Here is a 24,658-nt window from a genome sequence, read left to right as displayed (position 1 = left end):
GGCGTAGCGTCCGTGAGGTCACATAAGCCCCACCCCGGCGCGCTGATATCAGTTTTCTTCGGAGAACTTTTCCGTGCCTCAACGCAGAGCCTTCACAAACAAAACTGTGGAGAGTATGGGAACAGTGCGAAAAATAAGGGAAACAGAAAAGAGAAACAAAAGGTGAGGAACAGCACCAGTTGGAAAAGTGCCAAGCACTAAGGCACAAAAGACCATAGCGGTGAAAGCTATAGGAACGAAAGAGCAGTGCACCGCTCTGAGTAACACAGTTTCCTTCTTTTCCACATGCAACGCGGATCCGGATTGTGTCCCTGTCCTGTTTTCAGGCCTTCTTTTCATGCTTTTGCGTGGGGGGACAGTGTGCGAATGCCTTCGGGCTTTAAAGCGTGCTCGTCTTGCGCGCGCCAGATGTCGGTGACGGACCCTCATCCTATTTGGTGTTTGGGCGAGCACCATGATTCCACGGACTGCGATGCTTGCCAGCATCTGAAGCCAAAGTCCCAGCGGGAGCGCCGGATGAAGCTCCTCTCAGCCCGGTTGTCCAGATCTGGGTTGTCCCCGCCGTTTTCCCCCGTGGAAGGGTCCAAGAATCGCTGCTTCCATCGCTCGCCCATTGGTAAGTCTCTTAGCTTGTCTCTGAGGCCTGGTCACCGCTCTGCGGAGGGCACGGGTTCTCCGTGGGACATGCGCCTCATTCATCGACACCCTACCCGCCGTTTCCTGGCGCCGGGGCGACTAGGGCCTAAATGGAGGCCTATGCTGCGGCCCTGCAGGATTCCTTGGCCCCTCCTCCTTCCTGGGACGACCGCGGATACCTTTCCACGTGCGGGGCATTCCGCGCCGGCAGCTCTGGCGCCGACGGGTTCGGCTTCAGGCTCTGGAGGTGTGGTGTCGTCGGCGTGCGGCCCTACGGAGTTCCCCTCTTCGGCCCACGGTACCTCTGCCTCGCCGCAAACCCCCGAGGGGGTCCTTGTGGTGTCGCTGGAACTCCTCGGTCTTCTGGGCAGGCGGCGACCTTGCCAGAAGCCGAGCTGACGCCGCTGAGGCGCCGACGGCTGTCGACCCTGGCTGCGCACGCAGGCGGCTGCTTCGTCGGAGGTCGAGTCGGCGCTGTTCTTTCGCCGACCCGGAGCCGGCCCCGCTCCATTCTCCTAGGGTGCAAGTGGTGAACGAGGTAGTCCCGGCGTCCCCTCCGGCGCCGGTCGACCTCACGCCCGTCAATCTTGCACCATTTCGGGGCTGACCATTTCTTCCTCCAGCTGGATTCAGGATGGCCCGCTTAGTTTTGTGCTTTTGTTTAACACCCATGCGGATGCTGCCATTCAGCGGCTCATTACGGGACTCCGTCCTCCTCCTCCTCCCCCTCCCCCTCCGTAAACTGGCTTTGGTTCCTTAAATTGACCCCTTTGTGCTGTTGGCTGCTGGTACAGCCCCTTTGGATTTTGTGGTTCTTTGGTTGTGGTCCACCCATATGTGTCCTCAGGTTGGGCCTTCGATGTGTTTTTTGATTGGCTGATTGTTAAGCCGGCTGTGGTTCTATCTGCAGGTCCTTTTTGTTCTGTCCTCTGCTGCGGGATTTTTTCCCTAAGAGGTGTTCCCATGTTTTCTTGCGTCGTATCATACCTTTCCTTTCTGTGCTGGTCCTCTTCTGCGGGGTGTTTTTCCCCTAAGAGGTGTTCCCATGTTTTAGTGGGACGTGTCATACCCTATGTGGGGTACTTGTAGCTATTACATAGCTCTGTCCTGCGCTAGGAAGGTATGGTCTCCCCTTTTTCGGGTTCCCTACCTTTCTTGGCATCATTGTCTGCCACTGGTGCGGTCTCTTATCTTATCCGGGCACAGCTTGCGCTGCTCCGGCTTCTGTCGTTCTTGGTGTTCCCTCCATCGCTTGACATTTTGGCATGCTGTCTGCGGTGTCTGGTGGTGGAGTTTCCGCCTTCCTGTCTGGCGTTTTCGCCTGGTCCTTTTTCTGGTGTTCCAGGGAGGCTGGGTTTCCCTGGCTTTCCTGTGTTCTGGTTCCGTCCTCCGTGTCTCCCTCTTTTGCTCTTATGACTGGTCCCATTTCTCTAAGTGGGTCGGTGTGTGTCTATTGAGCATTCCTCCTTTGGAGCTTGTTCTGCATTTTCTTGGCCTCTGCCCTCGTGCTGCTCCATGAGGCTGTCCGCTGCCGGCTGTGCCCGCCTGCTTGTGCTGGTCCACCTCCGTGGCCCTTGTTGGGCTCCCTTTGCCACTACCTCTTGTTCTGCTGGGGCTTTGCGCACCTTTGCCTTTCTTCTTATGCCTGCGTTCTTTGGCTGTGGAGCCGTTCCTGCCTTGCCTGCTTCCTTGCAGCTCATGCCTGTTCGGCAGTGCTCTGTCGCTGTGTATGTTCCTGCTGCAGGCTCTGCCTCTGGTTCTACCTCTTCTCCCTGGAATTGGGGTCGTTCTTTCTTCCTGGGTGCTCCTATGCGACTGTCTGTCCCTACGACGGTTTGTGGCCGTTGTACCTTGAATGGGCTTGGGGTCTCCCGGCTTCCCTTTGCCTTGCTGTGTTTCTTCCTGCTGGGGAGGTTCTCTCGCAGGCCCTCCTCCCCTCTGGGTATGGCTTGGGTATCTATTCTACGTTAAGGAATCTGCGGCTAGTAGTCTCTATCAGATGTACAAGTTACTTGCCTTCGGTAGCGATGTGTTCGAGGCATATGAGCTGCAGATTACACACTTGTGCATAGATCGCCATCTGGTGTTGGGCCCGGATTTTTGCAGTTTGTTTTTCCTCTTGGAAAGTCTTTGGAAGTCACGAGGTCGGTGACTCCTCCTTTGGATCGTATTGCGCATGGGCTTCGGCTCCATCCTCAGTTTGTTTTTTTCCGCCAACGGGCTCGGATGTGATCTTCGCGCTCCGGTTCCAAACAGCTTCCAGTTAGACGGTCGACGTGCAATCCTCACCTTAAACCGCGGTATTGTTTTGATCGCGATATTCCCCACTCGACGCGCCTTCTCATCGGCACGGACCTTCAGTTCCAGTCGTCGACGGCAGCCTTCGAGCATCTCCAAGCTTCGGTCCTGGCCAATGGAAAGGATTCCATTTAAAAAGTGCCCTCGATGTGGGTCCAAATTCCCCCACACCGATCTCCACGAGGTATGCAATCTCTGCCTCTCCCCTGAACACGAGGCTCGAGAATGTCCGGCGTGTAAGTCCTTCCGGTCCAAAAAGACTATTCGGGACCGAAGAGCCAGAAGAACTATGGCGCACTCCTCGACGACGATTCCGGACGACATCTTCGGAGAAGGCATCGATGCTCCAGAGCAGTACACCGAAGAGGGCCTCGTCTACGCTTCCGAGGCCGATGACTCAGATGTGGAGGACATCACCCCGGCGCAGAGGGTCGTGAGTACTGATCCCCCCCCCCCCACACCCCTGCCGGCACCGAAAAAGGCTCCGGTCACGCCTTCGCCTCCGGGCCTAGGAAAGACCAAGGACACTGCTTCCAACACCCCACCTTCGGGCCCGGTGAAGAAGCCAAGCAAGCCTTCCTGCGGCTCGGGCTCGAACCAGCCTACTTCCGGTACCGATAAACCTGCTTCGGCGCCGAAAAAGAAGCTGACCCCCATATCGACAACGGGCTCCGCACTGAAGCACTCTGGGTCGAAACCCAGCTCTTCGGCACCGACACCACCTTCGGTGCCGACCAAAGCACACAAGGCCACCGGCCCCGACACTTCGAGGCCGAAATCCATCTCGGCGCCGACCAAGCGTCCATAGGTTCCCAAACCAGGTTCCAAACAACGAACCGGGAAGGCAAAGCCTAAAAAGCCAACGGCCCCGATTCCTTCGGCGCCGACGGACAGACCAGCCTCACCGGACTTATTTACACCGGATCCCTTGCAGAAAACACTCACCAAGGATCCAAAAACTGGACATTTGACACTTTCTTCCAAAAAGAGACATTTGGAGAAGCCTCCTCCACCTCCAAAGAGGAAGGACTCTGCTACCTCCCCGTTCAGAATACCTTCCCCACCTCCTCCACCTCCACCCCCTCCGCCTTCTCTCACCCCAAACTCATCGTTCTCCCACCCCTTCTCCACAAGATGATGATCACGGGGACCCATATGATGACATAGGGGATGTCCCCCAGGACCTACCCACAGGGGACCCCACTCCTACAGGATGCCCAGACCCATGGTACGACTACAATATACCTGATATCCCCCACGTCCCACAAGATGACCTTTACCCCTCCAGGCCATCTCCACCAGAAGACTCATTGGGGTTCCACCACCTACTGCAAAGGGCGGCACACTGTCACGGGGTAGACTTACATACCGACCCCGTGGAGGAAGATTTCCTCCTCGACACGTTCGACACCACACATAGGTCTACCTCCATATTACCTATGCTTAAAGGAGTGGTAAAGCATGCGCCAGAGGTTTTTAAGGACCCAGTTAGAGCCAGGGTCATTAACCCGCGCATCGAGAAAAAATACAAAGCTGGCCCCACATCAGAGGGCCAGCGCCACTAGACTCTCTAGTGGTATCCACTGCACGTAAAAGGGCAAATTCCCAGGCGTCAGGCGAAGCACCACCACCTGACAAAGAGTCAAAGCTATGACAAGTTAGAGAGCATAATGCACCACCTCCCTGATAAATATAAAGCTAGGGCCAACAAACTAATTCAAGAGGGTAAGACTGTCACAAACACCTCTATACGCTGTGCCTTAGATGCAGCAGACACCGCTTCCAGGGCCATCAATACAGGCGTCCTCCTGCGTCGCCATGCTTGGCTGAGAATATCAGGGTTTAAACCGGAGGTACAAGCCTCCATCCTTAACCATCCCTTTGACCAGGAACATCTATTTGGCCCAAAGGTAGATGAGGCCCTAGAAAAAATGAAGAAAGATACGGATACGGCGAAGTCCATGGGAGCCTTACAGTCACACCCTCCTAGACGCTCCTTTCGCCGCTCTTCCTTTCGCAGTACATCTAGAGGCTACTCTTCAGATACCGCGTCCACTTCATACAAATCCCCCACTCAGTCCACCTTCACGAGGGGTTATCAAAGAGGTGGCTATAGGGGTAACAATAATAAAGGCAGAGGCAAAACAAACGACGCCCGCTCTGCCACAACGCCTACCCAATGACTTCCCCCCACTCCCCCCAGACCATTCCACTCCGGTCGGGGGCAGACTCCAACATTTCCTTCCCGTCTGGGCTACCATCACCTCAGACAAATGGGTGACACAAATAATTCAATCAGGCTACTGCCTAGAACTAATATCTACCCCCCCAAACATTCCACCCAGGCAGCGCCCAATGTCATCAGAACATTTAATACTCCTAAAGCAGGAGGTAGTCTCACTCCTACAAAAACATGCAATAGAACCCGTTCCTACCAACCAACAAGACATGGGAGTCTACTATATACCATACCAAAAATGGACGAGACTCTGAGGCCCATCCTAGATCTCCGGCCCCTAAACCCGTACATACACTCCGACCATTTTCATATGGTAACGCTTCAGCAGGTACTTCCGCTCCTCTCCCAAAACGACTTTTTGACCACTCTAGATCTAAAAGAAGCGTATTTTCACATTCCGGTGCACAAAGCTCACCGCAAGTACCTCAGATTTGTAGTGGACGGACAGCACTTCCAATTCAAGGTGCTCCCGTTCGGAGTCACAACAGCGGCAAGGGTATTCACCAAGTGCCTAGCAGTGGTAGCAGCACATTTATGAAGACAACACATCCACGTCCTCCCATACTTAGACGACTGGTTAATAAAAGCCGGGTCGTACAATCAGTGTGTTCAACACACATCTACCAGCATTCAATTACTCCACCAGCTGGGCTTCACAGTAAACCACCAGAAGTCCCATCTCCAACCATCCCACATAAAACAATACCTCGGTGCCACCATAGACACCTCGAGAGCACTAGCCTACCCCAATCCGGTCAGGATTGCAAGCATTCAAGCTCTACGTGCAAAATTTGCACTACAACACTCCCTTCCAGGTCGAGTGTTTATGCAACTAATAAGGATGATGGCTTCTTGCATTTTCATAGTGCCTCACGCAAGACTCCAGATGCGTCCTCTCCAAGAGTGCTTAGCGCGCCAATGGAACCAGACCCAGGGTCAATTAACAGATCTGGTGTTGGTAGACTGTCGCACCCATCGCTCTCTGCAGTGGTGTAACACCACAAACCTTTCCAAAGGTCGACCGTTCCTGGACCCGGTTCCTCAAATAGTACTGACAACGGACGCATCGCTCTCCGGCTGGGGAGCTCATCTACTACATCTCACCACACAGGGTAAGTGGACACCTCAACAAAAGTTACTCCATATCAACCATCTGGAGTTACTAGCAATCTTCTTAGCCCTAAAATCTTTTCAAACTGAAATTTCAGGCAAGGCAGTCCTGATCCGGACAGACAACATGACAGCCATGTATTATATCCAAAACCAAGGCGGCACATAATCTCCAAAGCTCTCACCTAGCACAGAGCATATGGAGATGGGCGATACCCCAGAACATCTTTCTCCTACCTCAGCATGTCCCAGGAGTCTAAAACACAGTGGCAGATCTGCTCAGCAGACAGACACAACAGATCCACAAGTGGGAGCTTCACCCGCAAGTTCTTCACCCATACTTTCAACTGTGGGGGCATCCACAGATAGACCTCTTCGCCACCCACAAACGCCAAATGCCCAACCTTCGCCGCCAGATACCCACACCCATTGTCCAAAGGGAATGCGATATGGATGAACTGGTCAGGCAGATTTGCGTACGCTTTTCCGCCTCTCCCACTCATACCACTAGTGGTGCGCAAACTACAACACTCCCTCACACTAATCCTAGTAGCTCCAACGTGGGCCAGACAACCGTGGTACACCACACTGCTGGAACTATCTGTAGTGCCGCACCAAAAACTACACCTCTCTCCACACCTCTTAACCCAGAACCATGGAGAGATCAAACACCCGGACCCAGCGCAGCTCAACCTTGCGATCTGGCTCCTGAAATCTTAGAATTCGGGTACCTAAATCTTCCCCCTGACTGTATGAACGTCATCAGAGAAGCTAGAAGACCTACCACTAGAGCGTGCCACGCCGCCAAGTGGAAACGTTTTGTTGTTTATTGCCATAACACCATCAATCCACTGGGGGAAAGGTTTTTCCAAAGAGAGCCTTGCTTGGTGGATTGTCACATGTATTAAAGTTTGCTATGCCAAAGCCAAATGCATGTTTTGTCCCTATGGCATATTCCACTTGTAGTAATTTGAAGGAACTACTCTGGTTTTCCTAGGCACTATCCCAGTTGCATACATATGTTAGGCTGCAACATGTTCTACCATTTACACTGACACCAAATATTATTGCTTGGGTGGTGTCTGCCAAGATGCAAAAGTCTGTCCAACTTCCCTTAAAACTTTGTTCTAGATATTTTCTGCTGCAGCACACAAACCACTCCTTTCAGTCTATGCAAAGCATGTGATGTACAGCAGCACATGCTGCAAACAGAAAGCGTTACTTGCTTTTAATGGTCTGTTTACAGCTTTTAGTGCTGTAGATTTACATGCATCCTCACTGCATTAGATGTGAGCTGACAGTATGACTTTTTATTTTTAAGATTAGAATACATTTGTACATTACATCGATATAAATAAATTGACACCCTTCACATCATTTCACCTACTTACTCTTAGGGGAAAACACACTATAAAGTGGACTCTGTCAGAGTGTATTGTGGGTAGGAATCCCGAATCACCCTGAAATGTCTGCACCAAAGGGTAGATGGCAGGAAAGTGTAAAGCATGTGAATCTACAGCACTACAAGCTGCAAACTAATTGTCACAGGTAAGAAACATTTTCCTTACAGCTAAATGTGGAGTCAGTAAATGCAAGTCGAGGAATCTGTGTTATTGAACAGAAGCTTATGTTATCTAATTTGGAATGTTCATCTGATGAGCAAAATAGTTGAAATGCGTGACCCAAATATTACCCTGAACCCCACATAATTACATTGCGAAACAGAAATGTAAAGAAATAGCTGATCATTGTTGACACATATTTACCAAATGCACAATGTTTGTCCTTGTGCTCTCTGTAAGACACAGAATTGGCATGCTGTAATTTGGACACACTGTTCTGTTGTATTCAGTTGTTCTTTGTTTTGAATGCACTTGAAAACTCGATAAGATATTTGAAATAAATTGTCCAAGATTGACTCCAAGATGCTCATAGAAAGAAGAATCTTGCATGTGGGCTGCCTTTTCTGTAGTTTTCAATGCTCCTATCTCTGCTGTAACGGTTCTTTTTAGATGAATAAATGCTTACCTGCTGACCAAACTATACCTGTGCTCCTTATGATAGCAAATTCAAAGGCAAAAGCTAAAATGGTTGGCATGATCACTGTTTGTGTGTAAATAATTCTTTAAATCCACAGTATTTAAAGAACTGCTTTCATTATTATGCTGTATCTGTCCCTTGATAGTGTACTGGAAATTCCTACATCTAATTTGTAAATCAAACTGATAAAAGTGGTGTATTTAACTTGATTTTGTGCTTGAAATAGTTTTTCTGATTTTATATTTGCAGTGTTCTAAATGTGTGTCGGCACTGGGTGGAACATCATTTCTATGACTTTGAGAGAGATGAAAGTCTATTAGAGCGGCTGGAAGACTTTATTGGGACAGTACGAGGTATTAATTGTCATCAATTGACAGATACAACTAAACGCTAAGCTTTCTTATTCTTTCCATCAGCTCAGTAAATTAGGAATTAAATTAGACCCATTTTGAACTAATAGTTGGTACTATATGAAAATTATTACATATTGTTTGTCCTAAGTATTGAGATTCATGTATTTCCATCACCCACTTACACTAGCATTTTTTTGTTTTTCATAATCTGCAATCAAAGTACTGTACCAGCATGTGGAGATTTACGCTGATGTATTGCGATTTATTTTGATAATACGTTATGCATTGTAAAACATGATGTTGTCTGTCTGTGCATGTATATGTATCTTTATATGTTCAAAAAGTTTATGCTGATGTATAACCAGCATAGACTTTGCTAATTGCACACTTAGTGAGACTTATAAAAGGGTTTGAACACAAAAATGAAGTAGAAAATATAAATGACTGTGCACATACAACCTCTTTAACCAATTACTGAACTTCTCAGAATCAATTAATAAAGGTGGGGGTATGAAAAAAGTATTTGGGAACAACTTTTGTGTCTTTTTAGAATTGTATTTTGTCGATTATTTATGGTGTCTATTCTTTTCCCCCAATCCCTCATATTTTGAATATCCACCTGGCGCTTTCTTCTCCTTCAATTCCTCTCCATCTGATCAATATGCTAAAGTTTACTCTGGTTTCTACAGTATGTATTTCTCTCTGGAAAAAGGATACCTATCTTTGTATCATGATCCTGGAAGTCTTTTCTCATTGGTGTCAATGTTTTCTGGAGTCTCACATGACATCAGGAAAGTCAAGAGGCCCATTCAGTGGTACTACGTCGGCGTGCCTGGTTGCGCACCTCTAATTTTCAGAGGCTGTTCAAAAACACCTTGATTAACATGCCCTTTGATTGCGTCCGTATGTACGGCATCTATGCTGACTCTGCATTAAAATGTTTTTTGAACAGTTGGGCGGTGAGGCCTCTTAAATCGTTTTAATATCTACGTCTTCCTTCCCAGCAGACTTGCTTCCCTAGCTCCCCACAGACCTACTCGGGGGACGCTATTTTTTCTTTCTATTAAGCAGTTGGTAGACTTCTGGCTTCCAGGACTTGTCTAAACAGTCACCTTAGAATGGCACCCGGTGAGAAGTTCTTGACTCCGGCAGGTGTCATTTTCTTCTTCCTAACTGTCAAGACTGATTGGAGTCAATTTTTTTTTGGAGGCCCTGAGGGGGTTTCAATCTCTATGGTATAGGGGTTTTTCTTCTTTCCAGACTTCATGCAAGTAATCATTATTATGGTATTCAGTGCAGATGCACTATTGTCTTATTCTGTGTTCCCCATAGAACATCTTCTGTATGCCTTATATACGTTTATGGGTGTACTTTTGAAATTTAGTATCCCTTTAAGGGGAATTTTCTTTTGTACACTGAAACTTTATGCACATAGCTTTCTGCCTTGCACTTACGACCTATTTCTCTCGTTCAGCTCACTTCTTCCATGGAGTATACCTTCCGCTTTCTTATGGCGTTATTCAGTGTTCCTGACACACTCTTCTTTACCTAACAGTGTTTTGGGAAGCATTGTATATTTCCCTGCAGTGTTTTGTGCCCCCATTAGTGTTTCTTGCAGTTATTTAGCAGGCTGCTGTTGATATTCCGGAGGGGATGGACTGCTGCTCCTTTCTTGGGCGCCTGTGGTACTTGTTTGTTTAAAAAATAAAAAATACAAATTAATGATAAACAGGACTTTATACAATCCACTGTAATACAACTATATATATATTCACTGAAAAAAACACAGGTTTCAGGGACGTAATTGTTAGACATTTCACTCGTACAAAATCAGAAATTCAGCCGTTCTAGTTAGTTGAGCTAACTATAACTTGCGCCCCCGCAATGCACTGCTAATGACATCACATATTACATCACTCATGACATGGTTAGTGACATCACTCATTACATCATCCAGTGACTTAGTGTTTCTAAAAAGTTTAAATATATTTTTTATATATGTGCCAAGGTTTATTGAAGAACGAGTGGGTGTATGAGTGTCTGAATGGATTATTTAATAGGTATATGACTGACTGTATAAGTGAGTGTTTAAAAGTGTCTTACTAATACATGGGTGACTAATCTGTATGAATGTCTATCAGTCTGTCAGTTGGTGTGTGAGTGGCTGCTTGGGTGGGTGAGTAGCTACACAAGTGTCTATATGGGTTTTTGATTGGTTGTCTGAGTACATGAATGGATGCCTGTGTGTCTGTTTGGGTGTGTGGGGTGTATGTGACTCCCTGCATGGATGTGTGAGTGGGTAATTCACTGGGTGTGCGGGTTCAAGAGTGTGTCTGTGAGGGGCTTTATGGTTGGGTGAATGTGTATGGCTGTGTTGATGAGTGAATGGATGTCTCAGTGGTACATGTAGGAGTAACTACATATGTGAAAGGCAGTATATGTGAGTGTTGGAGTATTTAAATGATTATATGTGAGTGAATGATTGTGAGAGTGGCTGTATGGATGAGTTTGTGCTTGTCAGTGATTGTATAAGAGAGTATGTGTTAGTATCTGTATAAATAAGTGAGGTGGTGTGTATAACTGTGTAGGTGAGTAAATGGGAGTGTGATTGATTCTTTGCATGACTGACTAGCTGTGTGAGTTAATCTACGGGTGAGTGGCGGTGTGCGAGTGTCTGTATGTGTGTATGAGTGAATTTGATAGTGGCTGTATTGATGAGTGACTGTAAAGATAAGGGAGTGGATGTGTGTGTAGACCTAGGAATTAGTTAGTTGGTATATAGTAAATGGTATTGGTGTGTCTATGTTTTCGAGAATGGCAATCTGTATTATAGTAAATGGTATTGGTGTGTCTATGGTTTCGAGAATGGCAATCTGTATTTTAGAGTGGGTGTATCAAAGATTATATTGGGCTGTGAGGAGGTGCATCAGATTATCACTTGGATGATGTCATGAGTGATGTCATCAGTGATGTCACTGACCATGTCATGAGTGATGTAATATGTGATGTCATCAGCAGTACATTGCAGGGTTGCGAGTTATAGTTAGGTCAACTAACTAGCGGACAATTTTCTCTGGTTTTGTACGAGTGAAATTTCCAACTAACTATAACGTCGCCAAAACCTGTGGTTTTTTTTGCTGAATTCCTATGTTTTTTTAAATGCTACTTTCTAACTATAACGTCTCTGAAACCTATGTTTTTTTCAGTGAATTTCTAAGGTTTTTTAAATGCTAATTTAGAACTATAACATAGTAGTTGTGTTTGCAGAGTGATGCAGAAAGTGGGCTGGGCCTCCGACCAGCGTTCAAAAATTCCACTGTGTAGGACTTATAGGAGGTACCAGGAGGGCTTCTTGGCGCCCAAAGCCCCTCAGGAGTTAAGTGGACATCATCTTGCAACCCGTAGTGTGCCAGGAGGTGCGTTTGCAGAGTGATGGAGAAAGCGGGCGTGGCCTCCGTAGACCTCTTAGCAATAGCATTGTGTCGCACTTACTGGAGGTAACAGGCGGGGTAGTCGGGCCCAAGGACATCTTTGGGGGTCAACTCCTCCTCCTATTATCACCAGTAAGTCCCACACAACAGTATTGCTAAATTCTCATAGCAGGCCACGCCCCCTTTGCCCACCACTCCGCAAACGCGCCTCCTGGCACGCTCTTCGTTTGGAGATGGAGTCCCCTTCACTTGTGGGGGTCCTTAGGGTCCAACTAGCCTACCTGTTATCTCTAGTAAGCTCGACACAGCTGGATTGCTGAGAGTGGTCCGAGGCCACGCTCCATTTTTACACTCCTCTGCAAACGTGCTTCCTGACGCATGGCTGCTCGAGGATCAAGTCCACTTTAGTCCTGAGGTCCTCAGGACACAAGTGGATCTCATCGCCCCACCAGCAGTGCGCCAAGAGGCGCGCTTGCAGAGTGGTGTAAAAAGGGGCGTGGCCTCGGACCATCTCTCAGCAATCCCACTGTGTGGGGATTACTGAAGGTACCTGGTGGTCTAGTTGGCCCCTAAGGACCCTTAGTTTTCAAGGAGGCTTAATCCCCCAGTCCAGAAAGTGCCGGGAGGCGCGCTTGCATAGTGTTGCAGGGAGGGGGCGGGGCCTCCGGCGAGATGCCAGCTTTTTAATTTATTTTATTTTATTTTGTGCTCCCCCTCCCTTAATTATTTTTGGGCCCTGGGGACCCCATCGCCCAGGGCCTGAGCATTTTCTTTTTTCTTAAACAGGAAGGGGGCCGCTTGGCCCCACTTCCCTTGGCCAGTATTGACCCTGGGGACCCCATCCCCCGGGCCTTTCCTCAATTTTTTTTAAAACATTTTCTCTGGAGGGGGGCCACCTGGCCCCCCTCCCCTGGGCCTCTTCCGGCCCCGGGGACTCAATCCTGCGGGGCCGGCCCTCAATGTTTGGGACTACGGGTGGACCCCCAATGCCCCCACGGTCTCAGCCAGCTCCCTGCCTCCTCAGGGAGCCGGCATTGCTTTTGGACAAGGAGAGCTGCTAACATGCAGCTCCCCTTGTCCGAAAGCAATACTGCTTTGCTTCATGGAAGCAAGAGCAGGTTTCCTCCTGTTCATTCTATTAAGCAAAGCAGAAGTTTGCAATGACAGGGCAGGAGCCGTGCTCCCGTCATGCCATTGCAAACTGCAATGTCCCTGGGTGGGCACCCCGGGACATTGCTGGAGCCGGCCCAATGGGGGTGGCAGTCCTCAGGGCCATGTAGGGCGCAAGGAGGGGGCCGGGTGGCCCCCCTCCCTTCGAGTAAAAAGCCCCGGGGAGGTAGAGGGCCCCCCCCTCATTAATGAAGAAAGCCCGGGGAGTTGGTGGTCCCCGGGGCTTGCGGGGGCCTGCGAGGGCCCCTCCTATAATTAATGAAAGCCCCAGGGAGGTGGAGGTCCCTGGGTCTTGGGGGGGTGCGAGCCCCCCCTCCCCAATAATGAAGAAAGCCCCGGGGAGGTGGCTGTCCCCGGGGCTTGGGAGGCCCGCGAGTCCCCCCCCATAATTAATAAAGCCGCAGGGAGGTGCCGGTTCCCGGGGCTGTGGGGGTCCGCGTGCCTTCATGCATAATAAATAAAACCCTGGGGAGGTGGCGGTCACCTGGGCTGTGGGGGGCCCCTGCATATAATTTCCTCATTACCCCCGCGACCTGGCCCATCGGGGACGTAAAAAAACGAGGCGAGGGAGCCTGCGCTTGATTTTTAAAAAAAAATTTGGACTGATTCGCACACCCAGCGCGAATTCGGCCGAAAATATGAAAAAAATGCTTTTTGTGGAACCCCCTGAGCTGGCCTAGGGGGTCAGGGTGTTTCTACCCTGCCCCTTTTTTTTTTGTTTTTTTTTACACAAGATGGCTGCCAACACTTACTGGTTTGGAGTGTTGACAGCCAATCAAAATGAAGCTCGTGCTCTGGAGGGTTCGCAAATCCTCCTCGGCCCTCAGATTTCAATATTTTTTTGGGGGGGGGATTTCTCAGGAACTACTGACAACAGGAGGGCACTCCTGACCAATGAGGCGCAGGGCAACACCCCAGAGCATGACCAATTCCTACAAAGTGTGGCACAATGGTCACCCAGAAAACACTAGTTCTCCAAAATTCAATATGGCAGAAATCTCAGCAGAGAAGCAAGAGTTGGCTAAACCAACCTCCAGGATGGCTCATCTCCATAGTCTCCCTCCCCCTGGCATCTGCACATTACTTGTTCATGCCTGCCATCTGGCTGGGTTCAGAAGGGTGGGAATAGATGGACCTGGCTTTCTCTGCCTGTCCCCCTTGGCCTTTGAAGCTCGCGGTTTACAACTCCTCCCCCGTGCTCTGGCATTCCTATTCAGCAGAACCCTCTCCTCCAAGAATGGCTCTTCACTCCAGGGGCTACTTATCACTTCATCAAAGCAGCCCCTTAACTCAGGAAAGATCCCTCGAAGGCTGATTGTTGGCCTACATACAATAAGGTCTTATAACTTTTCTGCACATTTTAGGATATCTTCAATGATAGCATGTTGTTGGATGTATCAATACCATTCTCCTGACTCTTTGAATGATATTTTCTGCAAAGCCTAATGTCATTTATTAATGAATAACTCAATGTTAACCTATGTGGCCGGGGATCTTCAATGGGGAAAATGAACTGGGCAATTTCTCCAACACCAGGGCTTATAAAGCAGCTTTTATAAGGACCCTGCCAATATTTACAGGACCCCTCCACTCCTGGAACACCTAGGGGAGACTATAGGGGTTCTAAATATGTAGAAAGGATGTAGAGGCTCACTTCACAGTGTGCTCCCCTAGCACAAAAGTTAATTTTGGGAAGCACTTAAAGGGCGTTTAAAATCCCCCTGCCCTATTATGTACTAAGGCCTTATAGGGCAGGTCATGCCAATCATTGGGGTACCCTAACCCATAATGTACCGGCCTGCAGAGACCGCCTAATTTCTAATTTTAGACCGTATACTCAGAAGCTGTCTCTGCTTGCCTTGAAAAAGCCCCTGGCCTTCTAGGCGAAATACGTCGGCTGTTCCTGTGTTCACTTGCATTTGAATAAAAGAAAAAAATATTCAAAACACAGTATTCTACTTCCTGTATCCACAGCGTCAATCCAGAATTTGGGATTTCCTTACCCTAGGATTTTATGTACTTACCTCTGGCACCAACCTATCACATTTTCGGAATACTTAGTGTACACTAGTGCAGTTGTTTTGACTGTATTCTAAGTTTGTTTTCAGCATAGCACTGTCCCTTGGCCTGGTTAGGCAGAGCCCTGGGGCAGTCAGTCAGTTACCACCAGTACAAGTCAGTAAAAAAATGAGGGTGCCCATGTGAGAATGATTACTGTGCAACAGTGACTTCAATAAAAATGATTTCAATCCTAAATTTTAAAAAAATAGCAAATAGGGGCTATTTTCTCATAGAAGTGTCTAAACTCTGAGGATTAGGCCTTGCATCTTCATCCTGGACATACCTGGTCTAAACAACTTGTAATTTTGTGTATCTCTTCTTGCCATATTTTTGCTGCTTTGGAGTACAGCATAGAAGAAGTGTTACTATTACCAAACATAAGGATACTCAATTCAGTGAACTGTGAAATATGGAAGGCTGAGTTGACCTTCTTGGAATCAAGATTGCAACCATAAATTCTTATCAGAAGTTCGCAACAGCATTTAAGTAAGCCGCGATGGGTCTGGTGCTTGAACCCATATGTTGAATTCTTTGCGATTTTTGTTTACGTTTCCACAAAAATAAATGAACATGGCAAGCCTGTAAAGGGCTGATCTATTATCTTTGCCAATGTTTTTTTTTTTTTTTAAATATTAGACTGTTTTACATGGCAGTATTTTGTATTGAAATATATTGTCTGCTAGATAGGATCTTTTGATCAAAACCAAATATAGGCAAATCAGCAGCTTCAGGCATTCAGTAAAAAGCATGCAATAATACTTTAATCAGATTTATTGTGTTACATGAAGTGTGTATTATTGCGAGTTAGGTATATGTGGGTACCTTTACAAAATACTATGTGGCAAAATTAGAGGGAAGATTTATGCTGTTTATGCAGCCTTAAGATATTTTATTTGAATTAACCACATTGATCTCTGTGCCAAATTTGTAGCTGTTATGGTACATGAGATGTATTGAGGATTTTGAATTGATATATAAACAATAAACTATAAGACCCAACGTTGCACTTCTCTACATAGGTGTGAATCTCTGGTGTCTACTTTTTTGGTTTTAGAAAACCAGTTGCCACATCTGTTTATTTGCTGTTGTAATTAAAGAGACAGTTGAAGTCTATTGGGATAGGATAAGAGCGAAGCACGCACTCAGTTCAGATCTCATTTTCGGAGGCCTCTTTCTCATTCCGATGGAGTGCTTTTAAATGTACACGTGTTAAATAAGCCATATAGTTTCTAAATAATGTTCCGAAGGTGCTGGGTTAACAAATGGCTGGTGCTAATATTTCTTCACTAATCAGTGCACTAAGAAAAACACTTCATCTGTAACAGTGCCCTTGGGACGCTGCCGACTTTAGTAATCTACTTATCTTCGAGAACGAGTAAGTTGCAGAGTCACTGAGTGTTTTTTATGTGCCCCGTCTCTCCAATCCTAATGGGAACTACGTCCTTGGTAAGCTCGTGCTTTGCAATGGCCACTGATTGCATCTCCAATCTTGGGCTCCTTCAGTGAGTTGATAAGATATGTTTTTACTGGGAGTGTGTCTGGGATTTGGGTCCGCTTCTGCATTGACAAAGCTCAATTTACTCTTACAATAGACACAGCAAATTTGAGACTTTACCATCTTGTATTTCTTTCCTGACACTAAAGCCTTGAATACATGTGCCCCAGAGGGAATTAAGATCTATTATATCACAGGTTAAAATGTGATCAATATTGCTCATTGCAAGTGTTGTCCTTCATAATGGGCCATCATTTTCATATTTTAGTTCTTTCGACACAAAAATTTGGAGTTCTCAGAATTAACCATACTTTTTTCCCCAGCAATATTTTAGCAGGATTGACATGCCAATATTCGCTTGGGAAAAATTGCGGGGCGTTCGGTGTTATTAAATCCAGTAGTCATAAAGTGGGGTGAAATAGGCACCTCTTATAATTCCGCTCGCTGCACAAACAGGGTTTTACGCAGGGGTCAGATTTTCGGGCCTACTTGTAATTATTGTTAGGTACTATTTTCTCATCTCGCTCGTTTCCACATTTGTCTTGTTTGATTCTGTGGCAGTAACTAGTTTTGTGTGCTGAGTTAGTGAAAATAATGAGGTTTTAAAGTTAGTTTCCTCTTTCTCTAGTTCATTCTAATTGCTAATTCTTACCATAGCTTACCCACCACGCTCATATATAATTCTACTTTAAATTTTTGATTTGTTTGATGTACCACCTTATGTTTTTTGAATACCTTGGGCATTAATGCACCTTAGTAAGAGGTATGTTTCTGGTGTAAACTAGTTACTGTGTGATGTGTATAAGCACGTGCCAATTTATTAAATGTTTTGTTAATTGTGCATATTAAAGTCTTTTGGTTTCACACTATTTCGTAACCTACATAGAAAAAAAAAGGGAGAAACATCATTACAGAACCGCTTCTTGATGAGATTTTAGTCATGCACTTGTAGCTAATATGCATTATTTTTTTTATTTTAGGTAAAGCTATGAAAAAATGGGTGGAATCAATTACAAAGATTATCCTTCGGAAAAAACAGGCTCAAGCCAATGGACCAAGTCATAATATTACTTTTGAAAGTTCGCCTCCTGCGATAGAGTGGCATATATGCAGACCAGGGCAGACAAAAGAATTTGACCTGCTGACATTGCACCCAATAGAGATTGCAAGGCAGTTAACTTTGCTTGAATCTGAACTGTACAGGTACGTTGGTCTACTCTTCTAACTTGTTTTTGATCATTGTTTTTCATTTATTTCAAAATCAGGCTTTTTACTTATTTTTTCTTTACCTCTTGCCAGCAAAATTTTGCTACTAGGCATACCTTGATGTTGGTATTTAAAAGCTTTCAATTTATATGTTCCTTCACCTAGATGGTTTATAATTGTTATGCTCAGTTTGCACAGCACAAGCTGTTGTTGTTTGTAAATGTTAAAAACAAAGGGAAATGTCATGAATTAATGTCAAGAAGGGACGACTGATTGCTGAAACCAGATAGGTTATCAGCAATGTCGGTCATACTGAAATGAAAAGAAAAACTTCTTGCTATGCAATTGTAGGAGAATCTGTGCTTATAAAGTTGACTGGAGTTCCTCTCTTACTTTTAAATCTAAAGGAAGACCTTCCTCACTTTGACAGGCTCCTGACTATACTATTCACTTATGAGTTCTATTGTTTTGTGACTTGTTTGTGCTCTCACATCCGAAGACATTTGGTTAGAATAGAGCACATTAATATGCAGTTAGGGGGCTAGTGAGGTGAGCCAGTGCTCTGACTCCCAGACTTTAAAGGCAGAACCCTTGTCTGTTCATCTTCATGCATTTGACTTGAAATATTTTGCCTTGTATTTGTTTTTACTGCTGCATTTGATTGAGCCATCTGCTAATTTCCTACTGTGAAGTATTATGCATTTTGATTAATTTCTAATTTTGCATTGTGAGTCGTTTCTGGATTCACATGCTGTGCATTATTCTGCCATCTAGTGGTTGGGTTCAGAGTTCTCCTTTGTATTAGTATTCCATCTTTTCAATTTGTTTGTTTTTAAAGCAAAATTTGGCATCGACTGTCCCATCATTGGGTGCCTAATCCAGCCTCATCTGCTGTCGGGTCTGGAAGCATTGCTGAAGGTTCTCCAATCAATGAAAATAAGAAGTTTACTCCAAAGTTTCTCAAGAAAGAAGCAGAAGTACTGAGAAGATTACTGAAACCAAATACCGATTTAAGAGTTATCACAACTACACATCAAGGGAGGACTGGGGAATGTCCGGACAGGAGGCTCCATGTGACATGAACAACACACCCTTCCATTTCTGCCCAAAGTGCCATCATAAATAACCATCAGTTGTCCAACCTTTGAATTCCACTAGCCCAAAGAAGCGACAACTGTGAGGCCTGCGCAGACTTCAAGCTGTAGACCGAAAAGACAAGAGACAAGCACACTACACCATGCAGGGGCAGAAAGAGACGCTGCCGCTGAGAGACCTGAGGTTGTCGAGCAAGGAGGAAGATAACATTGCTGAAGGCGAAGTATCAGAGGTCGAAATAGGCTCATTGACGTTGAGAATGCACAGCGAAATACAAAGGAGAAACGTTTGCATGTAATGTGGAAAAAACAAAGTGGGGGCGAGTCTCAAGCAACAGACTCAAATTACAAAGAGCTGCCTTGGTGTCCAAGATCTCAGAAGGCAAGCATAGGCTGGAAAAGCCCCTCTGGTCCCACAGCAAGGACACTGCAGGCAGTCGAAAAACCGAGAAGACGATTTTGAAATTCGATCAAAGGCAAGAGAGGCTGAAAAAATTATCGAGTGATACTCCGGCGCCTGAAGCTTCGACGGCTTAGAGGAAATTGTCTCCTACACTCGACACCGAAGATCGCTTGGTCGAGCACAAGAAGAGTCATCTAGAAGATGATGTTGCTGTTATACTTCAAAAGAAAAAGTTCAACACCCCGCTATGGAAAATTTAGAATTCCACTGAAAATGTTGATGGAAAAAACAAACAGACAAGGAGTCAGAAGAACTGAAGCCCCCATCGACCCAGAACCACAAGAAGTGGAGGCAAAACAAGAAATAATTTTCAAAGAGGACAATGCTAAATCCCTGGCCTGTTCCAGGAGACAGAGGGGTCAGAATACATCAAGAGACAGTGGCAGATCTCAAAATTGATTCTCCATAGGAGGGAATCTACACGTATCCCTCGAGTCCTGCGACTCTGGACGACATTGCAATGTATAATCAGTTAATAAAAACTGGAAGAAGAAAGATCACAATCATGTTTCCTTTTAGAGACATTGACTTCCCAAAGTAGAAGACCATACCTACCCATGCTCCCAAGTATACTGGTTCAGGGAAGAGAGGCTTTTAAGGAACCTGCAACATGCAGGTCTGTAACACCGTAAGCCCAAAAAAAATGTTAACACTTATCAAAACACCCTCTATAGAGGGCAGACGTCCCAATCCGGACCCCCTCCAGATAAAAAAAAAAAGTAAAAAGATGGACATGGTGGGTAGATAGTTTGAAAGGGGCGCGGCAACACAATGGCCCATAGCCTATTCAAGTGCCCTGTTTAACAGATATGCATATCAGCACTGGGACGAAATGGCAGAGCTGATGAAACATCTGACTGCATAATACCAAAGAAGAGCACCAACCTTAGCAGAAGAAAGGAAATGTATAGCAAACACCGGTTTTAAATCTTCTGTAAATGCAGCAGACACACCATTAAGCACAAGATGGCAGTAACCACCCTAAGATCACATGCATGCCTACCCAGACTGAGGTACAGGCAAATATCATTAACACCTCATTCAGTGGGGAACAGCTGTTTGGGAGTGTAGTAGATGAAACTCCACAGCAACTCAAAAAGGACAATGTCACAGTCAAATCAATGGGAGCCCTGCAATTCAGGGGTATCATAAGTAGAGGATCCACACCTACAAGGAGGAGACCGGTAGGTATAGGGAGTTTTCAAAGTGCAACCTCATAGAAGTTTCAGGGTACAAGGTAAGCACCAAAGCAACAATGGCAGTACCAAGCACCACTGTGTCAACCCATTTGGGGACGAGCAAGAGGATGATTGCAACCACCCAGGGACCCTTTTCCTGTCGCAATTTGAGCTACACGCTTGCACACCACCACACTCCAGCTCCTCTCACCACCCAGATAACCAGCAGTGCACACAACCTGCTCAGCTGCATTCTCCTCAACACACACTCCCTCCACAAACACACCACAGAAATCTGAGACCTCCTCAACTGTCTCTCCAGACATCGCCTTCCTTACGGAAACCTGGACCAACCCCAGCTCTGGTCCGGACATCATCACCTGACGGCTAAAAAATCACCCGCAAGTACCGCACCCACTGACCAGGAGTTGGCCAACACCACCCTCCGCGACACCCTCGTCTACTGGCCTCTAGGGTCACACCCGCCCTTCACTGACGCCATCGTCTACATGAGCTCACCCCAGGCTCTTGCGTCCGCTGACTATATCCTACTCTGCGACCTCAACTTCCATCTGGACAACCCCAGTGACCAGAACACTGCATCCCTGGAGAACCCTACCAACATCTGACTCAGGCAGCAAGTCACCACTCCGACCCATGCAGCAGGACACATGCTCGTCACTTTATTCTCCGCCTGCAGAAACATCACCTACAGCCACACCACCAAACTCCTCTGGACCAATCACCACTGCGTGCACTTCACCTTCACCTCACCCACTGTAGAACTCCGCCCTCACCATCCGTCCCCTCTGTCGTAGCTGGAGCAAGGTCGCCGAAAAACATCTCACCACCCCTCTCAGCACTACCACTCCGCCTACATCAGCCGACAATAACAATTCAGCGTTCAACTTTCACCAATGGCTCTCCAACTGCACTGATTCCCTGACTCTCTGAAAGAAGGCTCCCAGCTAGCAACACTCACAAGAAAGCCAGCGGGTTCACTCCAGCCCTTCACAAGTCCACTCACACCTGCATGTGCCTCAAGAAGAGATGGACGAACAAAACAACCTTGGAAACCCACCCAACCTTCAAAACAGTACACCACCTCCTCCACAAAACCACAAAGAAAACAGCCCTCCAGACGGAATCTACACCAACGCACACAACAGCGAAGAACTCTTCGCCATCGTCAAGGAGTTTGCCAGGCCCAACAGTGACACCACAAATGTCCCACCCTCTCAAGACCTCTGCGACAAATTCGGCACCTTCTACCACCACAAGATCCGGTAGATATGACCGTTTCGACACCCCAAGCAACTCCCACCATGGCTGACACCACCACACCAAACCACGCCACACCCTAAAAGATCCTGCTCAACTGGACTCCTCTCACCACAGACGATACACACAAGACCATGAAGAATGTCCAATCCGTAGCCCCCTCGGACCCTTAACCACACCACATCTTCCATAGAGCAGCCACCTCCATCGCCCCGGAGCTTCGTCTCGCCATCAACTGCTCCATCGAGACCGCCACCTTACCCGACAACGGTAAACACACAGAGATCAACTCCCTGCTGAAGAAGCTGTCCGTCGAACCGACAGACCTAAAGAATTTCATAGCAATCTCTCTGCTCCCCTTCCCAGCCAAGGTCATTGAGAAATCCATTAATGCCCAACTCTCCGAAGGTCATTGAAGTGAACCACATCCTGGACAACTCCCACTCTGGCTTCCAAAGCAACTACAGTACTAAGAACCCACTCCCCGCAGCCATCGATGACATCTGCACCATCCTCAACCAAGGCAAAACCACAGCCCTTATCCTGCTGTACCTCTTGGCTGCCTTTTATACAGTCTAACACCGCATCCTAATCACGAGACTCCAGGACGCTGGCATCTGCGACAAGGACATGGACTGGATCCACTCCTTCCTCTCCTGCTGAACACAGCGAGCCAAACTACCTCTGTTCCTTTCGGAACCCACAGAGACTCCCTGAGCCCAACCCTCTTCAAAGTCTACATGGCTCCTCTCGCCCTCATCGTCTGGAACCAGGGTCTCAACATAGTCTCCGACGCCAACGACACCCAGCTGGTCCTCTCACTCACCAACGAACCCACAACCGCCAGACACAACTTCCACAACGGGATGAAGGCCGTTGCCTCCTGGATGAAAAACAGCTGCCTCAAACTGAACTCGAACAAGAACGAAGTACTCATCCTTGGTCCCATAGCCTCAGCCTGGGGCGACTCCATGTCGCCCGCTGTACCGGCAACTCCCCCTCCACCTCCATGGACCACGCTTGCAACCTCAGCATCATACTGGACTCTTTGCTCACAATGAACCGCCAGATCAACGCCATATCCTCATCATGCTTCCACATGCACCTCATGCTTCAATAGACTTTCAGATGTATTCCCACTGAAGCTAGAAAGATGGTCACCCACACACTCATCACCAGCAGGCTTTACTACGGCAACACACTCAGCCTGCATCACCCAGGAACTCCTCCGGAAACTACAGAACATTCAAAACGCCACAGTCAGACTGGTCCTCAACATCCACCGCTGCAGCCACATCACCGGAAACCTTAGAGAACTCCACAGGCCCCCTGTCGACAAAAGAATCACCTTGAAGCTCCTTACACATGCCTACAAAGCCCTCTTCGACGCAGGACCAGCATATCTCAAACACCCACTCTCATTACAAGTACCCACTAGACACCTCCACTTCGCCCAGCTGTCCCTGTACACCGTCCCGCGGATCCGTAAGACCAGAACAGGAGTAAGATCCTTCTCCTACCTCGCTGCCAAGACTTGGAACACCCTGCCCCTCCACCTCCAGCAATCCCCGTCGCTGACCTTATTCCGCAAGGATCTCACGACCTGTCTCTTTAACTGAACCCCTGCGCCCAGACGGATCAGCAGCCCCCCTTCCTCCGCAGTGCCTTGAGACCCTCATACATGAGTAGTCGCGCTTTACAAACCCCCTAATTGATTGATTGAGCCACAAAGAGGGTCGGCTGCACCAAATAGCAAGTGACTTAATAGGAAAACAGCCTCTCACACACACACTTAACACCTGTGGGGTGATAAAGGGCTTCCGGGAGTGGAAGGTGAATTCAGACAAATGGATACTACAACATGCAAGTTTGATAATGCATTGAACTGATCAATCAACCACCAGAAAAAGGACCAAAGAAACTGGTCCACACAAAGGAGACAAAAAAAAAACTGCTACAAGAAAAAGAATTGCTAGAAAAAAAAGAAGGCAATAGGCGTGCCCAAAAATGAGATCAACCAGGTAAAACTACTCAATAGAATTCTCAATATATATATAAGCAAGACGGATCTCTACATCCTATATTAGACCTCCGTTTCTTAAACAAGTACATAAAAACTCAAAACGACAATGCTATAGGATGTCCTACTGCAGCTACAACAAGGAGACTATATGGCAACAATATATCTAAAGGTTGCACATCTAGACACATCCCAGTGAATCGCATGCACAAAAAATACTTGTGACACACTATCAATTCAGAGTGCTGCCTTTCAGTAAAAAATCAGCACCCAGAGTGTTTACAAAGTGCCTGGCAGTAGTGGTGGCACATCTAGGAAGGCAAGAGATACATGTATATCCTAACCATGGCGACTGGCTGCTAAAAGCAAACTCCCTGTACAAGTGCAAAGCCACACAAACACAGTAATATCAGCGCTTCACAATCTGGGGTTTTCAGTAAACAGAGAACTCATCTGACAACCCAGAACAGGAGAAACGTTTCCTGGGAGCAAGAATCAACAGAGGCGAAAGCATATCCTTGCGAGAAAAGAATACTATTGTTACTGCAAGAATTTCACCAATACCAGAACGGTCAGTCCCTGA

At 47.0% G+C, this 24,658-nt stretch overlaps 1 protein-coding gene across 1 annotated transcript in view; it reads left to right on the top strand.

Annotated features, from left to right (window-relative positions):
- Window positions 1-24,658, top strand: part of SOS1 (SOS Ras/Rac guanine nucleotide exchange factor 1) — a 556,506-nt gene that overhangs the window by 281,789 nt on the left and 250,059 nt on the right. The window contains exons 13-14 of the mRNA XM_085611592.1: window positions 8,573-8,676; window positions 17,814-18,036. Coding sequence (XP_085467718.1) covers window positions 8,573-8,676; window positions 17,814-18,036 — 327 coding nt within the window. The remainder of the gene's footprint in view (window positions 1-8,572; window positions 8,677-17,813; window positions 18,037-24,658) is intronic.

Source organism: Triturus cristatus, chromosome 6 (assembly GCF_964204655.1).
Source record: "Triturus cristatus chromosome 6, aTriCri1.1, whole genome shotgun sequence".
Taxonomy (NCBI): Eukaryota; Metazoa; Chordata; class Amphibia; order Caudata; family Salamandridae; genus Triturus; species Triturus cristatus.
The sequence above is the reverse complement of the archived record's forward strand: the minus strand, read 5'-3'. Positions and strand labels throughout refer to the sequence as shown.